The 21,145-nt window shown below is 38.6% G+C and overlaps 1 protein-coding gene and 1 pseudogene across 1 annotated transcript; both read left to right on the top strand.

The window, feature by feature from the left end:
• Positions 1 to 2,548, top strand: part of LOC139718348 (regulator of G-protein signaling 22-like) — a 40,531-nt pseudogene extending 37,983 nt beyond the window's left edge.
• Positions 2,549 to 7,417: 4,869 nt separating this feature from the next.
• LOC139718349 (CUB and sushi domain-containing protein 2-like) lies at positions 7,418 to 20,867 on the top strand. The gene is made up of 9 exons (XM_071629825.1): positions 7,418 to 7,493; positions 11,382 to 11,573; positions 12,172 to 12,360; positions 12,831 to 13,112; positions 14,165 to 14,323; positions 16,058 to 16,258; positions 18,311 to 18,484; positions 19,084 to 19,134; positions 19,771 to 20,867. The coding sequence occupies exons 1-9, from the start codon at positions 7,418 to 7,420 to the stop codon at positions 20,562 to 20,564; spliced, it is 2,118 nt and encodes a 705-aa protein (XP_071485926.1). The 3' UTR covers positions 20,565 to 20,867.
• Positions 20,868 to 21,145: the final 278 nt, after the last annotated feature.

The following is a 21,145-nucleotide window of genomic DNA, read 5'->3' on the forward strand; positions in this document are numbered from 1 at the left end:
TAAGGATTTTAGTGGCAATCCATGGCATGTTCAATTAGACTTTACAATATAGGCTCAAGTGCACAAACAGAACACAGAAAGTTTTGGTGATAAGTTCTGATATAAAAAAGTAAGATTATGGCATTCTTGTTTTCCATTTCAGAGAGTGAAAAATGTCACAGTGTCATTTGCAAATATTGGTGTAGATATGGTGATGATACCACCTAGTAGTATTTCAAGTCACACACATGCAGATCGTCATTGATATAATTGTTAATTGAAATCAAGAAGGAAATAGTGTCAATTCTTGTTAGAATGGTGTTCAATCTGCAATGATAGCTTTAATTTTTAAAAAGCAGAGGGCTATAGATTTGAAGTTATGTCACTCTTGATATTCCTTGTATATTCACTCTTCTGGAAAGTATTCAGACGTTTTCCTGTTTGTTTGTTTGTTTGTTTTGTTTTGTTTTTTTGTTTGTTTGTTTTTTTTTGGGGGGGGGGAATTGGAGGTAGATTGTTAAAGATTACAGAAGAGAAGATAAGTGTCATGCAAGAGATACCCTAACAACCTGGTGAAGCATCCTAGCTCATCAGCATTCAATTTAATACTACAAACACTAACTATGAAATGCAACCCGGCCCTGACTTTTGCTCCCAGGAATTTGCCAAGCAGACTGCGGCTGCCGCCAAGAACGAGGACGACCGCAGCTCTGGCATGGGCAGCAGCATGAGCATGAGGCGGATGTCCTCCCGCCTCTCGGGCATCATTCCCGGTTTCCTCGACGACGAGGAAGAGGAGGAGGAGGAGAAGGTGCAGTGGAAGTACTCGGACTACATGGAGGGGATCGAGCGGGAGAAGCAGCTCCTGAATGGTGATGACAGAGCCTCGAGTTTGATGTCAAGTGAGTAGTACTTTTCTTTGTTTTTATTCCCTGCTCCCCATTGTTCCTGACCCCACCCCCACCCCCTGTTGCCTGGCAACATCGAGGATGATGCTACGTTGGAAGAGATGTAGATGATGAGTGTGTTTTTGTGCTCATGATCATTTCAGAGCAGGAGAGGAGAGAAGACTGCATTCCATGTGGTGGCATGATTATTTCTATGGCACTTAAAATCACTATAGATGAGAATAGGCAAAATAATCAGTCTCTTTTCTTCGGTTGTAATCAATCGTTGATAAATCAAGAAGTGATATGGGGTTTCAAAGTCCGTGTTTATTGCAAATCTTTTCTGAAATGTGACCATTCATTTCAAATCAGAGATGCATACCAATGGTCCAAGTAGAGTTTACTTATGGAAGTTCATTGACATTTTTGTGTTTTTTCTGTGATTTTTACAGCAATTGAAAGCCTTGCAGAGGATCAGGATTCGGCAAGATGTGAGAAGGCAGCAAAAAATGGAGCCAACGAATCAGAAAAGCAAGGTTGGTATACTTTGAGTCAACTCTTTACTTGGAGCATGGTTGTCATCACTGGGTAGAAATTTACAGTAATATTATGTACTGAGTTGACATTTAGCTTCGATGAAACATTCTCATAACTGAAGTTGTTGGCAACTGAGAAAGATTTCCAGGGTACTTTATCACTTGTTCCGAATCAGGTCTTTTGAATGTAATGTCAAGCTTTCAGTTCCTTTAATACTTAAAAAGAGTGTATATTGACCTATGTTGAGGGAAGGATTTCAAAACAACTATACACAAAGAAATTGTGTTGAGGTTATATTACATGTATGTAATCAGATTCCCAGTAAAAGTTGCTCCTGGAAATTTTTTGATTTTTTACACTGACTGCCTAATAAATAGATTTCAAAACTCTGTCTTCCATTCTAGCTTGTAGTCTGCTGTGCTCTTAGAAGCATGCCTAATTCAGAGCAAGATACTGGAAAGATTTGTTTCTGTAAGGTGTGCGAATTGGTAGAAGTTATATTTTAGATTTTAAGAATATGATTCATATTTAAAAGAATTTTTTTTAATGACATGATTAAAATGATAACTTTATTATGTCTAATGTTCTTTCCTCATTTGTACAACTATGAACTAGTTGCCAACAGCTATGTACACTCAGTGCTGTTTTGCTAAATTACACAAATAATATTTTGTGATGTAACTGTTTTCCACAAATATTATATTGTGATGTAATTATACATACAATTAAGTACTGCTCTCAATAATCTGTACAGGCAAAACATGAAATTGATTTTTTGTTTGCCATCAAGGCATTGAGGCATGTAATACAAAAATGCGACCAGGCAAAGTAAGACCAGTTTTTACCACAATCTTTTGAAAATGCCAGGTAAAGGGAAGCTGAAGTCAAAGGTCAAACCCTCGGATGGCAAAAACGGGCGGAGCCCCGCATCCAGCCTCAAGGACCAACCGTTGCCTGGCAACAACACTGCCAGAGGGAATGGGAAGAAGAGAGTGACCCTCGTTGAGCCTCCCAAGTCCATGCTGCGTGGGACCAGGTCATCTATCGGGCCAAGGGGTGATGCAGGAACAAAGGTCAGAGGTCAAGGTCGTCCGGTATCACCAGGCCAACCCAAGCAGCCGGTTCCACCAAAGAAGAAGAAGTGATTTTGTCTTCACATGTACTGCATGAGGTTCAAGTACAGGGTCCTTGTATGTTAATCTATCTATGCTCTTTATATCATTTATGGGACTAAAGAAGCACCAGTTTTATTCTTGAATTGGCAGACAATACTGACCAGAGCTTGTAATAATCCAGATTGTCTTTTCCCTTTTGCGCCCTGGTAGGTGATTACATCATTATGTTTTAATTGTGGAAAAAAAAATGGCTGAAAAATATAGAAAGAACAAGACATATGGCTGATTTTTTTTTTGATCACCTACATTGTATATCAAAATATGCAAAACTTTGCAGTTGTGTATAATTGTCACTCATATATGTTCAACGAAAAGGCTGCACTTTTATCGTAAAATCAATTACAAGTGATATTATCTATGCAATTATTCAATGGATTGGAAAACCTGGCGTGATTGTTCTAATGAAATGAGATCATCTATTCCATAGATTTGTATAGCAATATTGATATCATGCAAGGGTTTGTATTTCAGATTTATATTTTTCTCAAATGCTGAAAAAAATGCAAGACATGTGTATATATTACACAGACATGAAGTGTATTTATTTGTATGTGCGTTGTGGACTAAGATTTGTGTATATATTTATGTTAGTGATGAAAACTATGTACACTGAAGAGTAAATGTATAATATACATGTATTACCCTCTGAGCATTCCATTTCCATGTATATAATTTCTTTCAGGATTACAGATCCCTACCACAATCTACAATCTAAAACACCAATTTGTTCTTGTCAAGTGGGTACCGGTTGGAATGTAGATTGGACTTTGTTTAGAATTGTATTGAATTGTTTTCCTAACATTTCCTACTGCTTTTATGTGTACAGTGTACAGTTTATTGTGTAAATTGTACAGCACATTGTGTTTAGTGTTTGAATATGGTCTGCTTGCCACGTGTAGAAAGAATTCCCCATGTGTATCAGAGTGTGTAAGTTGGTGGTGATGTATATGCTTTGACACAACAGAAGTTGAGACTCAAATGGAATAAGCTAGGGTGAGGGTTTGTTGTAGTTTTTAAAGGAAAAGTCCCCCTTCATATGCACATGGATTGAGTGAATGCAACAATATTAATAGAACACATCAGTAGCAATTTGGTGAAAATCAGACAATCAGTTCAAAAGCTATGAATTTTTAAAATATCTAGTGTGCAGTCATTAGCTGCTGGATGAGAAGACTACTGCAGTGTATGATGTCACATACATATATAAGAACAATATAAGGAAAATATAAAAAGAATTTCACAAAATGTTACTTTTTGAAAAATATGCACATTTCCTCCACTTGTCATTGATGTATGTTAAGGGTAATATTATTCCCCCTGTCTTCAGGAAGAGCCAAGTCAAGTGTTCCTTTATGCGAGAAAAGTGAAAATATGTTGAACTTTCTTTATTCTGTATTTTCTTTATATTGTTCTACACATGTGACATCACAAGCTGTAGTAGTCATCTCATCCAGCATTGACTTTAAACATTCCTAGTTTTTGAAGAGATTATCAAATTTTTCCTCAAACTCTCACTACTAATATTGCTGCATTCACTTAATCCACATGTCTATGGACTGAAGGTGAAGTTATTCTTTAATAGTGTGCATGCTTTTATTTTGAGGGGGAGGGGAGGGGACTTTATCCTTAAATAGTATGCCACTTTGTAATCGGAGCCTCCTAAAATTCCCCAAATTTCCTTTTCAACAGACCTTTGATATCACGAGCAAGTGCATGTCAGTGTCATTTGTTAGGCCAATATTCCAGTGATCTCAGCACTGATAACAGGGAATTACAAGTGGTCCCATCAGCTCGAGTTCAGGGAGAATGCAGACATGAACCACAGGACAGTGCCTGAGAAAATTCTTATTTTGTGTTTGTGTAATTACAGAAGTACCCTAGCTGGTAAATGAGCTGTAGCTCAGCTTAGGCCAAGCTTGTGTCATAACACTGATCCTGTATCCAGATGCCCAGTTACTATACTGCCTGTAATGTGAATGTACTGTATTTACAAATTGATATCAAAATTGGACTTCATTGCAAAGAGCTGCAGTTTGTTTGTCAGACAGACTACAACTGCACAGGACAATTGAATTAGATAACATAGTGCAACAAAAGACTTGAGAAGAGTATGCCTTGATGTGGAACAAAAAAACACACACATTAGACCAAACCTTAGATCATTTGTGTAACATATACAACTGTAGATCATTATTTAAAATGGGTGATACCTCCTTTATCTTGTGAAGTTGCGGCAATCAACAGTATGCAAAACAGTGGACAACAGACACAAGGAGAGTTAACTTAGATGTGATTGATTTGCACATTCAAATTCTCATAATTTTCTTTCATATTTGTCTCAGTACCATATTTTGAATCAGTAAGGTTGAGGAGTTTTGATATTAAATGCACCTAAAATTTTGCATCAGTGAATTTTCTTGAGTCATTAAAATAACTTGCTCATTTTATTGTAAGAATGTGAAATCTGGCAACAAAACCTTGCATTTATTAATTTCCGTTGAGAGAAACACATAACATAATCATGACATGAGTCATTTTTAACTTTTTTTTTAAACTACAGGAAAATAGCAGTGAAAGAGGCTGAAAAGTAAATCAAAAGATGGTGACCTCAAGGGGTCAAATATATGACGTCATTGTGGTAATGGATACACACAGTGACATCCCTCCATGAGTGTAAATTAAGTAAATACCGTAATGTGTGCTGTGTAGCAAATTTTTCAGTACATGCACTGACGAAATTTGATTTTCAATAATTGAATGATGCAATATGAACAAATATTCCTCTTCATCTAGGGATGCAATTTTTTTTTTACAAATATTCCATTTGTTAGACATGAAATTTGTAGAAAAAACACCTTCACACAATAAATGTGATAATAAATGGAATAAAAAGAGTTTTCATTCACTGTGTTTGTGTCCTAAATGGTTGTGTGTTGTGTTGAAACAATGATACATGTGATGTATATCCCTTCACAAAATAATGTCATGTTATTCTCCCTATCATCCAAATAAAGGGTGATGCGGACAATTCAGTAAAGATTGCATTCACTAACACCTTCCCCCCCCCCCCCCAAAAAAAAAAATAATAATAATAATCACAAAACAAAGATTATCATCTTGGTAAATGCACACGCCTATGAAGAATGCTGGAAAAAACGCACTTTGCAAAGAATCCACATTACAGTGAACTCTCGTTGTAACGAAGTCCTCCGGACCGGCAGATTTCTTTCGTTATATCGAAGTTTCGTTATAACTGAACAAATAAACAATGCAAAAACATTGAGCCAATAATTTTGCGACCTGGATTTTTATTTCGTTGTAACCGGAATTTTGTTAAAACCGTGTTCATTGTATCGGAAGTGCACTGTATTTTGGAATTGAGTTCACCAACTCCCAAGTCTAGTCGTGATGCGAATATTATGCAGATAACAGCAGTGACGAAATAATGTGAATTTTCAATTACTCTGGTCCCGCAATGATATAACGAAGTCATGCGGGTAATACATGTATCCTCATAATTGAATTTATGAAAGGGTTTAAATGAAGAAATGGACGTGCTCTAACCTATAAAAGATGTCTTTTCTTTCCGTTTGCCCTCTGTGTTATGTGCACAAGAATGATGTTAGAGTTGTGTCTAGCTGAACCGCATTCATGATACATTTACATAACGCATGCACTTATCACTATGATTGCAATCTGGACATTATGTGTAGATTAAAACAAACCATGACTAAGTCATTTAGAAAGCACATACTGCCTTGTTGACATCACTGTCTCTATAATTCTCTTGGCCGAGACTAAACCAACTGACAGCTGGCAGTATTCAAGACCGAAGATAGAGGTATACGCACATCCTATTTCCTTAGCACACAGATTGACTCATTGAACTGTGATTTGAATCATTGTCATTTTGATGTGCAATTCTAACAACGGATAAGCCGCTGTTTTAGGCTCACATGATAGTATCATCCCCATAACACGATATTACTGAGAACGGCATGTTAGTCCAGCTCAGTTGGATTTCTCAGAAACATCCCGAATTTCTCATCACTGTCGTCTTCTTGTATGTTTTGGCGCCAACTTTTTGCGATACTGCCAACCGATACAGTTATCACTGCCGATCTTATTAATTGACCCGTCGAATCTACACGCTGTGGTTTATTTGGAATTCACATATTTTGTTTGATATTTTTTATTTGTGAGTAATATTGTTTTGCTTTTAGTCAGCCACCTTTGTGGGTCAGCTGCCTCGTCCTCTGGTTTCAGGTCGTCTGACCTTAGTCGGAACTGTCGATCAGTCCGTGTTTCCCTCCACATTGTGACGTCATACCAGTTACCTTCCTTGTTGCCTTGTCGGTAGTTCCCTTTTTATCTGTTAGCGGAGTTTCAGTGCATAATATAGTTGGCAAGCACATCACACAAACAGGTACAAGAAGTACCAAAGTTCCCTCTTAGAACTGCAGGCGTTGACGATTTACGTGTTAATCCACCTAGGTGACTTCGCGTTCAAGATACAGTGGTTTCTCCCCGGGAAAAAAGTATTGCTTGAAGAACATGTCAGTCGTTGTCATGGATACCATGTAGTCAGCAATCTTAGGTCAGACTGCATGAATGATCATTCACTTTGACAACCACAGTGAATGTGGAGTGGAAATGCATGCACTGCCATTTGATTTGGAGGAAGAGAACTTCAATTCCCAGACTGGATCCTGAAGTCGTCTCCCAGTGAACGAAAGTCCACGATTGGTTCAAGACGTCTCGAGGTTGATTAAGCCTATCTACCGAAAGACATGTTCACCGCATCCTCCTGAAGTCGGGATAATATTCTTCGTGAGAAACATGCTCAAGTTTGGCCATAGCAGAGTAGGATGTGTGGCAGTGACGCTGTTGGTTGCCTTGGTGTCATGCATCGACAGTGAGTATTTTGACGTTTGGTTGCAAATCGGCGGCTGTCTCTTTCTGAAAGTACATTATTTCCCGTAAGGTCAGTGAAAATGATTCTCTCGAGTCAAGAAAAACACAAAGATGTAGCATAAAACACAAGATTCCAATACAACTGTATTTCACCATTAGTTAAGTCCACACACATTCCTACATTTGTGCCTGAATGACGTTTCTTTGTTTTGTTCTATTTTGCATATTGATTTTGATTTGGCTTTAGACCGTACCAGAATTCAAATTGAGTAGACAATAATCAGGTATTTGTTAACAGGATTGCATATCTCTCTCTCATTATGCTTTCAACTTAATTTCTTTTTTTTAATGGATAATTAGTATTTGGGAATAGTCATCATGTAATCGGATACGACGGTCTTATTTCTTATCCACTACTATACCTGGTCCAATTTAGGGACATAGAACCACGCGAACTTCTCAAATGGAAAGTTATCGCTCGTTTGTATGCAGACGATCCGATGTTGTGACTGATTATTTATGTTAAAGGGATCATATAGTTTTGGTTGAGACCGAACTTCAGGCTTCTAACATTTTTTTTTTTTTGTGGGATAATGAGAAATCTCCTATGAAATATGAAAGAGCATGTGATTTCAAGATTTGATAAAAATTGGTTTCGAAATGGCTGAGATATCAAAAACAAAGCAATCCTAATGAAAGATGGGAGCCACCTTTTATTACGATTACTTCGTTTTACTTTGTTTTGGAACTTTGCATTTTTCCTAGAATGGTATGTTCTGTACTATTTCATAAATCATAAATGGTTTCTTGGTATCTCGCAAAAAGCTCAGTTAAAAGCTCAATCCTCATGTACACCAATACCATCCCATTTAAACATATTTTGTTTTCATTTTATTTCGTACATCTGCCGGTGTCACTTTCATAGCAACGTGCCTTATGTTGTCGTGTTGTAATCAAAGAGTGAAGTATATGGTCAACACCGTGGAAGTTGTCATGCACTGTGCCAACCCGAGCGAGCCGAATAAAAACAAGAATGAAATACATCGCAGAGACAAAACACAAAGATATTTCTACAATACCTATCTTCCTTCCTTCACTGCAAGGGGAAACTACATGTTTCCAAATGCCGCAAACAACAAAGATACGAGACATCGTGACTTTTGTTACCCCAATAATTTGCTTCTCTTGATGTGTGATCGTACTATTGTGACTCTTACACAGATACACACATGTTTAGATGAAAAGTGCACATGCCATAATCAATATACAACATATGAGTATAAAATATACGCAAATATTATGTATACCTACTATATGCACTACTCTCTCCCTTGTTATTCTTGCAAATGGGACACATATGACCTGTAAAACTGAGATATCACGTTTGTGATCTTTCCGGAAGTCCTTCACCCTCCCGGTTTAACTTCCGTTGGGTTGGTCAAAGTACGGTGCATGCCGTGAAAACTTCACAAAAGCATATAATATCAAAGCAAATACATGAAGTCCACACGCACACATAAGACTTTGTATTTATTGGTTCTTGTCAATTTCTTGGTCTTGAACAAAATTGCGGAAATTCTTCTGACAGTTGTTTTAACGGTCACCTTGAATGACGTCAAACGACATCATGGTCATATGATTAATGCTGCTAGTCTGAAATAGGCCTACTTATTGGTTACATGATCGTTCAAACGTATCATATTTGAACCTTATTTTTGTCTTCACGCGTCTTAATGAAGTTCGGGCTGCATTAACTAGGTGCTTCCGTTTTAAGTCATGTCGATATAACTTCTTTTGAGGATAAGATCTCCCCTAAAACACGTGCATGGATCGAGAATTATCAAATCAAATTTACGTCTCTCTTAATAAAATGAATTGTAGTCACATACAGTGAACATAACTCTCAAAGACCATGAAGTAAACTCATCAATCTTTTTAGAAAATAAATTATCTTCGTTCAACAAAGTAATATCAAATGAGGAGAATATGTGTTGTTTTTTATAATTCCGTCATCCAAATAAAAATAATGTGGCATTTCACAGTTTCACGTTTCAAAGGCCACAATGTTACAGATCACAACCACGGATCTGAATCAGCAGAAGAAAAAAATGCTCACATCAAGCGTTGATATTCAAAACAATTTAAATTTGTAATGACATGAAAACTCTTTTAAATGAATGATTAATGACGATTTGTCATTGGCTTTCCCATCTGTTTTTTTTTCCGCAATACATATTATGCACTAACGCACGAGCGTCTAATATTCACTTCACACTCCGTACTGCTGACGCATACCTGTAGTGTAACACGCTGATCCCATGAAATATGATATTTTGAATATTACTCCTCACTTTACAGGCTTCTGTAGACGAATTTGCTTCAAGTGTAACTTCTAGGGGACAAAACAACCCCTCAGACTGACACCGTGATTGCATTCGAATTTGCATCTCGTTGCTATACAAATGATGCACAGGATAGAGTGCGTTAGTGTAGGCGTATAGTGCACTCGAGGGTATTTACAATTGTGAAACATGCACGAGGCGAATCCGAGTGCATGTTGCACTACATTGTAAATACCCGAGAGTGAGCTACGCCTCCACTAACGCCACGAAATAATCCTGTGCATCATTTGTTTTATAAAATGAGTCGAAAATTCGAAAACTAACAGCATTTTTCAGCGTTTTTCACGTACCTTTGTGGGTCAAGACGTCCGAAGATGTTCGTCCCAAACATTTACGCACGTCGCACTCGGAAATCCCGCACATACAGTAAAAGTATAATGGGGGTTGGGTTTCCGGACACTTAAGTTCCCGCATGAAAACTTACTTATTTTACATAGAATATGCACCCTTTACCTTAATGCTTGATATAGACTCCTCATATAGGCCTACTAGACAACATACTCTGAAAACGGCGTGAGAATTAACCTGCTAAATCGTTGGATTTGCCCTTCAAAGTGACTCCATGTACCCGTCCGGTCCCACAACGCTTGGTCTACTGTTACTGTACAAAGTGTACGTAAAGTAGAGTATACGTACGACACACATGTAATGCACAAGGGAAGAAAGGCCGGCCGGCCGGCAGCCCGAACTAGAAGTTGTTTGCAGGATTGACAGCGCGTATGCATGCAATTCAAAGGAGCCGCCGCGCGCACAGACGATCGGCAATAGGATTTAACACGCAGTGCAATGGGACTAGAATAAAGGAAGACACGTGACTCATTTCAGCGCTTCCTATTGGCTACATTCTTGAACCCATTTTATAAAATACGATATACCAATGGAATAACGTTTCGTCGAATAGTCAAATTATGTAATACATGTATGAATGTGATACTGGCATCAATTACAGTCAAGTACATTTCTACCATGGTATTAGTTTGGGATTTTGCTAAAGGCATTATCTAAAAATTTGCAGATGAAACAAAAAAAAAACATCTGCTTTACTCCTTGAAAATAGTTCTAAACTGTAATAGGGATAGAAACAACCAATGCAAAAAATGTTTATCAAAATGATCAATGTTAAATATGGTTAAATATACAAAATATGAACAATAGTTATCGTAAAATTGTTTCTAGAATAAACCGTCTACAGTAGTGGTTTATTTAGGAAAATAGTCATATTTCCTTATATTTTAGGCATTATTACGAAATTTAATATGGTCGGGATGATTTGTGATATAAGAACTGACCTATACACGTATGCATCAAAACTCGAACATTTTTAAATCACTGCTCCCAATGGTAAACATTACCTTTAAGAGTGTTGGTGAGTGTTTTGGTGAATGTTGGTCAAAAGAGAAAGCTCGCATAAGAGCGGGGAATATCGTAGGATGAGGAGTGTCAAGGTATTGGATTGTTTCACACCCATTCCGCTGTTTGTGTAACAGGTCTCGAAAATGTGTGCAACCCGCCACGGTCTTACCCGAACGCGGACGCGCAATGGAGCGACCGGACGTTGGGGGCGTACGTCACGTACACCTGCCGAGATGGTTACCAGATGGCTGGTCCCGCTGAAGCCGTGGTGAAGTATTGCGACCAGAACGGAAGGTGGCGCAGCAAAATCAGACCAGAGTGCACACGTAAGCCAGTAAAAGAAATCATGGACTGTCAAATTGTTTCGGGTCAGGATTCGAGTCCCAGGCAGTGAACAGCAGTTGTGCCCCTAGCCAAGGCATTTTATCCTTCTTCAATAAGTGAATCGTTGTAAGGAAAGTTTAAGCCTCGGCTACCTGCTTACAAATAGTTGCTTATACTTAGCAGTCGCATTTAATAAAAGTTAGAAGAGATTATGATTAGGCAAGATTCACATTGTTGGTTGACGTAGCTTTAAGATATTCAAGCACACCACATTGAGTACAACAACGTGAACTCATTCATTGCTATCGAGTGTAAACACAGATACATGTATGTCACTGATAGTTAATTAAATATATTACATCCATGATCAAATCTTATGGGAAAGAATTCAAAGGACGTGAGTATGATGGCGTGTACCTATGCATAATATATACAATAATGTTTCAAGTATGTATGCAAACAATCTGATTATAGTTGATAATCAACAGTTACTCATACACGCATCTAGCTGTGTATTGCTATTAGTGGAAATCTTCTTCACCGACATTGTGGCATTGAAATAAATCAATATAATGATATCAATACACGTAATATTTGCAGCCATCCAGTGCACAAATCCAAAGACGCCTCTGTACGGCAACGTTACCTATGCCGTGGGCAGTGGCGAGTACGGCTCGGTGGTCGCTTTCAGCTGTGACGAGCACTTCGAACCCGTGGTGACGTCATCGGGACTCTACGCGCAGTGCCAGGCAAACGGAACGTGGTCCAGCGAGGGACCGGTTTGCCATTGTACGTACTAGTTACATGGACGAGATCAGTCGATTGCTATGTTTGTATGTGTGGGTGTTTATGGGTCGATTTGCGCGTATCATTCGTAAAGGTATTATAATAGTTCAATTTCATCATTTTTGCTAACAAAATTATCATTTTCTGTCGTATTTTCGGAATGAAAATAACCAGAAAACAATGTCTGAAGCACCAATACCCAATCCCAAACCCTTGATTGATCGCCATAAAGATATGATATCTTTTGGTTCCTATAAAAAGAAAAAAAAATCGAAAAAAAAAAAGCGAAATGACACATATCTCTTCATTTCGATAATGATAATAATTTGAGGTATAATTCTCTTGACGTCATAATCGTCATGATAAAGTAACATGAGTTATCTTATTCTATTTATTTATTTGTTAATTTATTTGAGGGGAAAGGTTAAAATGCTCTGAGACGTTATGAATTATCATGTCTTTGCCATTCACAGTGAACTGCGACGCACCGGAAGACTTGCACGGCACGGTCATCCACATCAACGACCACGTCTGTCTCTACTACAGCGGGGCGGACGACGAGCCCCTGAACTGGACGGCATCGCAGCAGGTGTGCGCCGACCACGGCGGATCCCTCGTCAAGGTGAGCGACGGCGAAATACAGGCCCTCATCGTCGAGCATCTCGAAGAAATCAACGATAACGTCAATTACTGGATCGGAGCATCCGAACTACAGACCTTGACACAATCCAACAGGTTATGGGGCTGGCAGGATGGTATGTGCTTTAAAGGCTTATAATAATGTACGTCTATTTAGACATACTCATATAATCTATCTATCTATCTATCTATCTTTCTATCTATCTATCTATCTATCTACCTGTCTTTCTATCTATATGTATCGATATCAGAGATGGATAAAGATATTCAATATAAGTGATTATTAATGTGTTAGGGCAATAATGTTGTTTATTTTAATATAATAAGCAACATTTTTTTTTTTGCCCTATAACACGTTAATATCAATTAAACATTTAAAAGGCCGGTACGCAAACAATGCATTTTAGACATAAAGGCGCGTTAGGGAGAATATCCCGATAACAACTTTGAAACAGTCGGATACACAAAGCAGGTTGTGCCATGGAATTTTCAAAAGTTATAGTTTTGCTAACGTCCGACCAGGGAATGTCCGTTATTTGTTTTATGAAATGGTGGCATGATTTTCATTCTGCGGATGCCACGATATCGCGAGATTCTCAAGGCCAGCACCAGCTCCCGGCTAACTGAACTGCACATACAGCTAGCAAGCAGCTGCTGAGAGCAGATGAGCGATCGCTATTGTCGTTGTTAGCGTACTAACGTCCGGTGAGAAATGAAGTTGAGCCTTGAGGTAAAATAAACCACTATATAGTCAAGTCGTAACTTTCCGCCAATCATGTGATTAGAATCAATGTCATCATTTTATGAGTATCCTTTACTGCTTAGGTTTAAGATACGGGTCAAAAGGAATATTTGGTATATCATTTCTTTTTTTCTCAGGCATTCGTACACACTATCAACCTTCCATAGAGATTCTCACATTGAAATGAGAACATTAATGAAATGACCGCCAAAATACAGCCATGACTATTCAAAACTGGCTGCATTCACAGAAATGATTAATATGACCAAACTGTCATAAGAGGAAGAGGAGTGGCTAGTATTTTCATTTGTTTGTTTGTTTATTGATATGTTCAGCCCTATAAGTTCGCCACAAACGCTACTCGCTCAGTTCGTCAAATTACGTAATAGTCTTGCTGTGACCGGATTGGTTCTCCTGAAACGATAGGTTCGCCTGTCCAGGAAACGTTTTGGGGGAATGACGAGCCTACGTCGGATGCAAATGCCGGTAACTCCACGGGGCAATGTGTGGCAGTCGACCCGGCACTCGGCTACGAGTGGAACGACCTGGACTGTTCTCTCAAACACGGCTTCATCTGCCAGTTCGGTGAGATTTTGATCTATGGTGCTGCCTGGTTCAATCATAATCAAATCGTCCACCAGAACGTATGTCATCGTATGTAGTAGGTATCTCGCTTAGCGAGGTACAATCATGAAGGCCCGTCCGAGGAAGCTCGAGGAATTAAATGTTTGTTTTCTTTTCCTAAATGCAAGTCACGTGGTGCAACTTTGTTGTCGTACCCATTGCATACTTCAGTCTGTTTGTTTGTTTGTTTCTTGTGTTTCTTCATTTTCCCGCAAAAATAATTATATACAATACAATGTAACGATAAAATGACAAACAAATTAATGTTGTAAGCAAACATAGTCATAAGCAGTTATTTCATCGTCAATCAGAATCACTTTGGAACTTAATAATGACATCCTTGGATCCACCTTTGATAAGATCATTGTACCTTCTTTAACCATTTTTGTGCCAATGATCCAAATCTGCACAATTTTCACACACTAACATTAAGGACAAGATTTTAGAATGTGGCATGCAGAGAGTTCATGATCTCAAATGCTCACATTTCTCAGAGGAAACATTTATAAAATATTGACTGGCCTCGAGGGAGATACCAGAAAATATTGCCCAAACTGAAAGAATATTGCCCGATTCGAAGTCGAGGGCAATATTCTTTCAGTGGGGGCAATATTTGTCTGGTATCTCCCTCAATGCCAGTCAATATCATAATTATTACCTATCCCCTAGGTAAATTAGGAAAATATGTGAATACGGCTATACACTATGATACAGATCAAGCCACATTTTGACTACCTGTAGAATCATCACCAACATGTCGAATAATTGAAAAATTGTTCATCAATGTATATCATTCAACTCCAACTTAAAAGATACATATGTAGTTGTAACAGGCCAACTTCAAACATCTGAACCCTTTTACACTTTATTTTTACTTCTGTTTCAATTTGGAGAGTTGTAATAACTGATGGTCACTGTGCAGTTATTGAGCACAAATGGACTAGTCATTGTTTGACTCGTAGTACTGCTGGAAGTGGTCGACCTTGTATGAATTGATTTCTCGGCGATCTTCTGCGGTGAGGGTGTAATCGACACGCAGCAACCTCCTTGAATGTTTTCTCTTCGTGGTCGATCGGAATGTTTACATGTAAAGCAGGGAGATTAGATTCCACTTCTCTTCCCACCTCAATGTTTTACAGTGCACTCCCGTTATAACGAACACGGTTATAACAAAATTCCTGTTATAACGAAGTGCAAATTTGGGCTGCAATGTCATCCACTCTATGTATTTGTTTATTTGCTCGGTTATAACAAAATTCTGATATAAGGAAAGAAAACTGCCGGTCCCGATGATTTCGTTACAACGGGAGTCCACTGTATATGTAAAAACCTGGATGCTCGTGATATGCTCTAATGTCGCCTGCTGAACTCCACGACCCTGCAAAATACCAACTGTAATTGCCTCGGAAAACTACCTCGTATAGGTAATAATTGTGGTAATCGCCTCAGACCTACCGTAGGTATTAGGCGTTAGGCGTGACGAGACTCATGAGTAAGGGGTCTTTCTCACGCTCTTACACCATCACACACACACACACACACACACACACACACATTTTCCAAAACATTGATTTCTAACCACCAAAAAGTCACATTTTGTCCATACAGAAAATGCTGAAGCTCCTTACCATGGACAAATTAAATGAGACATCCCGTTTACGTGTGTTTTTCGAACTGATCCGCGTACCATTTCAGGCCAAATTGGCGTATGCAGTGATCCGGGGGTACCACTCCACGGTAGCCGCACGGAACTAGCCTGCCAAAGAGAAGGCGGTGGATTTATTTCCGGCTGTCTGGTCACGTTCTCCTGCGACCCTGGTTACAGGCTCGCTGGTCCGAGCTCATCCACGTGCGATTCCCTCGGAAGTTGGACAGAGGAGCTACCTACATGCAAGCGTAAGCACGTGCTTAATATTCTTTCGGGTTATTCCTGGGTATATAATTATGATAATGATGATAACGACGACGATGATGATGATGATAATGATGATGATGATAATAATAATGATAATAATAATAATAGTAATAACAATAATAATGATAACAACAATGGTAATAATAATAGTAATAATAACAATGATACAATAATAATAATAATAATAATAATAGTGCAATCCACATTTGTAAGGCGCATAAAATCAATCATGCCATGCCTGTAATCACCAATGATTATAGGTCCTGTTTACGTTTTGGAGCAGTGATTGAAAAAAGTGTTCAAGATATCACTTTTAACGCATAACATGTGTAGGTCAGTCGTATCACAAAACATTCTACCTTATAAAATTAAGCCTAAAATATACGGAAGTATCACTTTTTTCCCAATTAAACCATAAATGTAAACGGTTTAGTCTGGAAACATTTTTATTATATTTTTTCACAATTTCTATACAATTAACAAAACTTGATATTGATTACACTGGTTCAAATTTTTTTCATTGGTTGTCTCTATAACCAACTCACATTTAAGAACTATTTTGAAGCACTAATGCTGGGTTTTTGTGTTATTTGCAAATGGTAAATCATGCCTTTAAAGGTCCAATTTACCTTTGGGAGAAGTGATTTCAAAAATGTTCAAGATATCACATTTGATGCATATGTGTTGGTCTGTTGTATCACAAAACATCCTACCATATACGATTTTCGCAATAAAGCCTGAAATACAAGGAGATATCAGTGTTTTTCTCAATAAACCGTAACTGTATACGGTTTAGTCTGGAAACATTTTTATTATAACTATTGTTCACATTTTGTGTATTCAACAATACTTAACATCGATTATACGGATTCAAATTTTTACAGTGGTTGTTTCTATCCCTAACTCACATTCTAGAATTATTTTAAAGCACTAATGCTGGGTTTTTGTTTCATCTGCAAATGGTAAATTATGCCTTTAAACAAGTAAGTTTTCGTGCTTTCTTGAAAGAATCAAGGGAAGATAAAAGGGGTAAGGAACATGTATATAAACATTTTGAGTTTGTCTTTGTGCATGTGTGTGTTAGATTAGTGTATTAGTGTGTCTTTGTGAGTATAATTGAGTCTGTGTATGTCTGTGTGTGTTCATGTGTGTGTACAAGTACAAGAGGGTTATAATTTTATATATCTTGAAAGTCATGTTCTCTAGGAGCAGGCGGATCAATATAGTGATGCCTGACTCCAGCTCTGAGCACTATCTACTTTGCCTACTCCTATTCACTATTCAACATAGAAAGATAAACAAAAAACAAACTTAGACAACCCTGCCGGAAAGAACACACTGTGTCACACATCGTCTTCACACTGTGCTCACATATTCGACTATGTAAAAACGCTCAAATTTAACAGTGTGCAGATTATTTCACACTGTGGTGTGATTTTTCGCAGGGCATTTACATAGTTATATTCTGTTTCACACTGTGAATGGATGATTCACACTGTTAATTGATGATTCACAATGTGTAAACATTATTAAAACGCTCGAATTTAACAGTGTGAAGTGATTTCACACACTGTGTTTATAATGTTTTCACACTGTGTTTCACATTGTGTTTCACGTTGTGGGACACTGTGTTCTCCCTCTAACTCACATTGGTGTCAAAATTGCAAAAATTTCAAAGAAAGAGGTCAAACGTTTTACTTGCCGACAAAGAGCCAGAACACTAATTGTAGTACCCACGCAGGATCACGCTCTTGAAAGAAAAAAATCTCTGTGGTGTAATTGAAGTAGAAGGAGCTAAGTCAGTTAAGTAGTCACTACCATACCAAAAAGTACCTTTTTTTGCCTAAGTTGACTTGGCCAATCGAACCTAATCGTAAAACAATAAATGATATCATGAAACTTGTGACGTTTCAGAATAAAAGTAGAAGCTTTTACCTATGCCTACTGAGGGTTTCTACTTTAGTGATATACTAGAGTCGGAGAACCAAACTGTTACTGACATTTTATCACCCTGCTGCATGTTTTCATTTCAGCGAGACGATGTGGAGTGCCACCACCAAAGCGGGACATGGCCAATGTCCAGTCGGATGAGTATCGGGGCATAGCCGTCTACCAGTGCGCCAACGAATCCCATCCAACTGGGGGAGACGTCTTCGTCTACTGCAAACAGGACGGAGCATGGAGTCAGAGTGCCGTGCAGTGCCAGGGTATGTACGGTGGAGCTGCCCGGTGGAGATCTCATGCGGGGGGAGCTCACTTCATAATATCACGATGTAGAATTTGAGAATGCACCTTCAGGATGTTAACATACAGAGAAGTGTCCAAAGCTTGCGATACGAAATCTACAACAGATCTGCACGGAACCGTCCAACTATTCTATAAGTATAATAAAACACCTGTTCTGATACCATAAGAGTTCACGAAACAAAGGACATCGGCGACGAAATTGTGATCTTACTGAACCCTTGTTGTTGTTTTTTTTTACGCGAACTTTTACTGATTCCAACCTTTCTACGAATTGTTGTTTCTACTTAGTTTTGTTTTGTCCTCTTTCTTTTGATCTTCCCGGCTGCCAATGACCAATGAATATTTACGTAAAAGATAGTGATCTATATGCATTAAGAGTGTAAAGATTTTTGATCCATATTGCCGTGAAGGATTAATTAGAAAAAACACCGTAGGGGGTTTTCAACCTATTTACCTAGCTATACCTTCAATATTATGTTGTATTTCTCTGCGGGGACATCCTGAACAATTTGAAATAAGCTGTGAACTATTTCCTCTCTTTCTTCTCAATCGATGATAGCTCTCTCAGTTGATTCAGCGACGCCGGAACCTACAACGCTTCCACCACTTGGTAACTGAGAAAAATCCACACTCACATTATGATAATATTCATCTATCTATCTATCTATCCATCTATCTATCTATCTATCTATCTATCTATCTATCTATCTATTATCTATCTGTCTGTCTATCTACAGTATCTAACCAATATGAATATTATCTATCTGCCTATCTATCTATCTATCTATCTATCTATCTATCTATCTATCTATGTATCTTATGTATGTATCTGTCTATCTGATCTATTTATTTAATCGATATTTCTAGTCTATACACGTAACTGTTCACCCATCAATCTGTATAACATGATTTGTGTGTGTGTGTGTGTGGGGGGGGGGGGTGTACTACTCTATGTGCCTTTCTTGTAAAGATATGTTTTCGCATTATTCTTTCACCGAACGAATGCGATTAAAAAACCCAACAACAACAAATGGTAGGGTTGATTTGAGAAAATTGATAGGATAAACAAAGACATCTCATACAATTACTGAAAAGAATCTTGATTTATGTATGAAATTGTGTTGGAAGAAAAATAAATCAAACAAATCAAACAAATATAAGGCATGTAAAGTGTCCTCAGTATAAGGCGCTAATAACCATTTTTTCTCAGACTGATCCTTCGTACTCTGTTTTACTTCGATCTCAGACTGGACATTTATTGGCGTAGTCGGCTCTCTCGGGATACTTCTTCTAGTCTCCTTAATCGTCATCTTCATCTTGGCCGCCGTCCGTGGACGCAACATCAGAGCAGCGACGAGCGACCGACCTTTAATCCACGCGAGAGGGCAGAAGCAAAAGACTGACCGTGACCCTACGTACTATTCTATTCGCTACCCAGCCACTCCTTTCTCGCAACCGGAAGGTAGCCATCTTGAGTTTCTGAAGAGGAAATTAAGTGACGTGGATAAGGGCGAGCGCAGACGCGAATTTACCCAAAACGTCGTAACTTACAACGTGCAAAATGTACCTCAGGACGACGGCAACTATCTCGAACCTATAAAACCAGCTGCCGTTGAGGGAGCTAAACTGGATCGGCTAGATAGCGGGGAATATGAAAATCCCCTTAGTCCTAAGAGTTGCGAGTCCAGGCGGGTTGGTGACAAAGCCAAGGACACACCCTTTCCTCAACAGGAGGAGGAGGAATCGAAGAACAGTATGCTGAACGATTACATTATCGTGCTTCCCGATCCGCCAGCGGAATCTAGCGGAGCAGTGAAAAACTCTGCCAGTGTGGCGGTCAGTGTCGAAGGGACAGCAGCGAACGACGAAGTAAAGGGTGAAGCTGCCGACCAGTCAAGTGATGAAGCTAGTGAAGAGAAGAAAAACTCGCCAGAGAGTCCCGAAGGTTGGAAAGACGTAATACCATTGTCCCAGAATGGTCTGCAAGTTCCTTCCTTGAACTATGATAAAAACAACTTTGGGTCGACCGTTGAATTGTAGAGTAATGTGCATATACTATTCGGTTATTAAGATAGAAAAAACCCAACAGAAAAATGATATAAAGAGAAAGGAAAACGAAACTGATATTGGGAAAGGTTCTTGAATATGGCAACGTGAACATAAGAATGGTAAAGGAAATATACAATTAGTAGCTAGGTAGGGCCTTAATATTAGCCAAAAGCCATTTCGTGTTCTTCTACAAAACTTTATCGTGTGTCAAATTGTCGCTTCCAAGTATATCCCCTATATAGAACCGAATTAATCATCAATTCCCGGCAGAATCTTTCGCACCGCATTCAGGGACACCAGACTATCTCCCTTCCTCCTGGCTTCATTCACTGTCCTGTTCTACCACTGAGACAACCAGTCTGCCCACAGTGTTATGAGCTTGGCTTCCATCCCTCTCTCCATGATTCACTCCATGAGAAGACCGCACTCTTTACTGCCCATTTTTCTCGATATTATACCCCATTTAGACCTCCCGATTTTTTTTCTTCTGGTTTTGCGCAGTTCTCGGTGGAGATGAGAATTGGGCTTTTCACTTTTTGCGAGATACCAAGAAAACACTTGTGATATATAGT

Source organism: Diadema antillarum, unplaced genomic scaffold (assembly GCF_040938485.1).
Source record: "Diadema antillarum isolate AM-2024a unplaced genomic scaffold, OU_Dant_1.0 scf00000093, whole genome shotgun sequence".
In the NCBI taxonomy this organism is placed as follows: Eukaryota; Metazoa; Echinodermata; class Echinoidea; order Diadematoida; family Diadematidae; genus Diadema; species Diadema antillarum.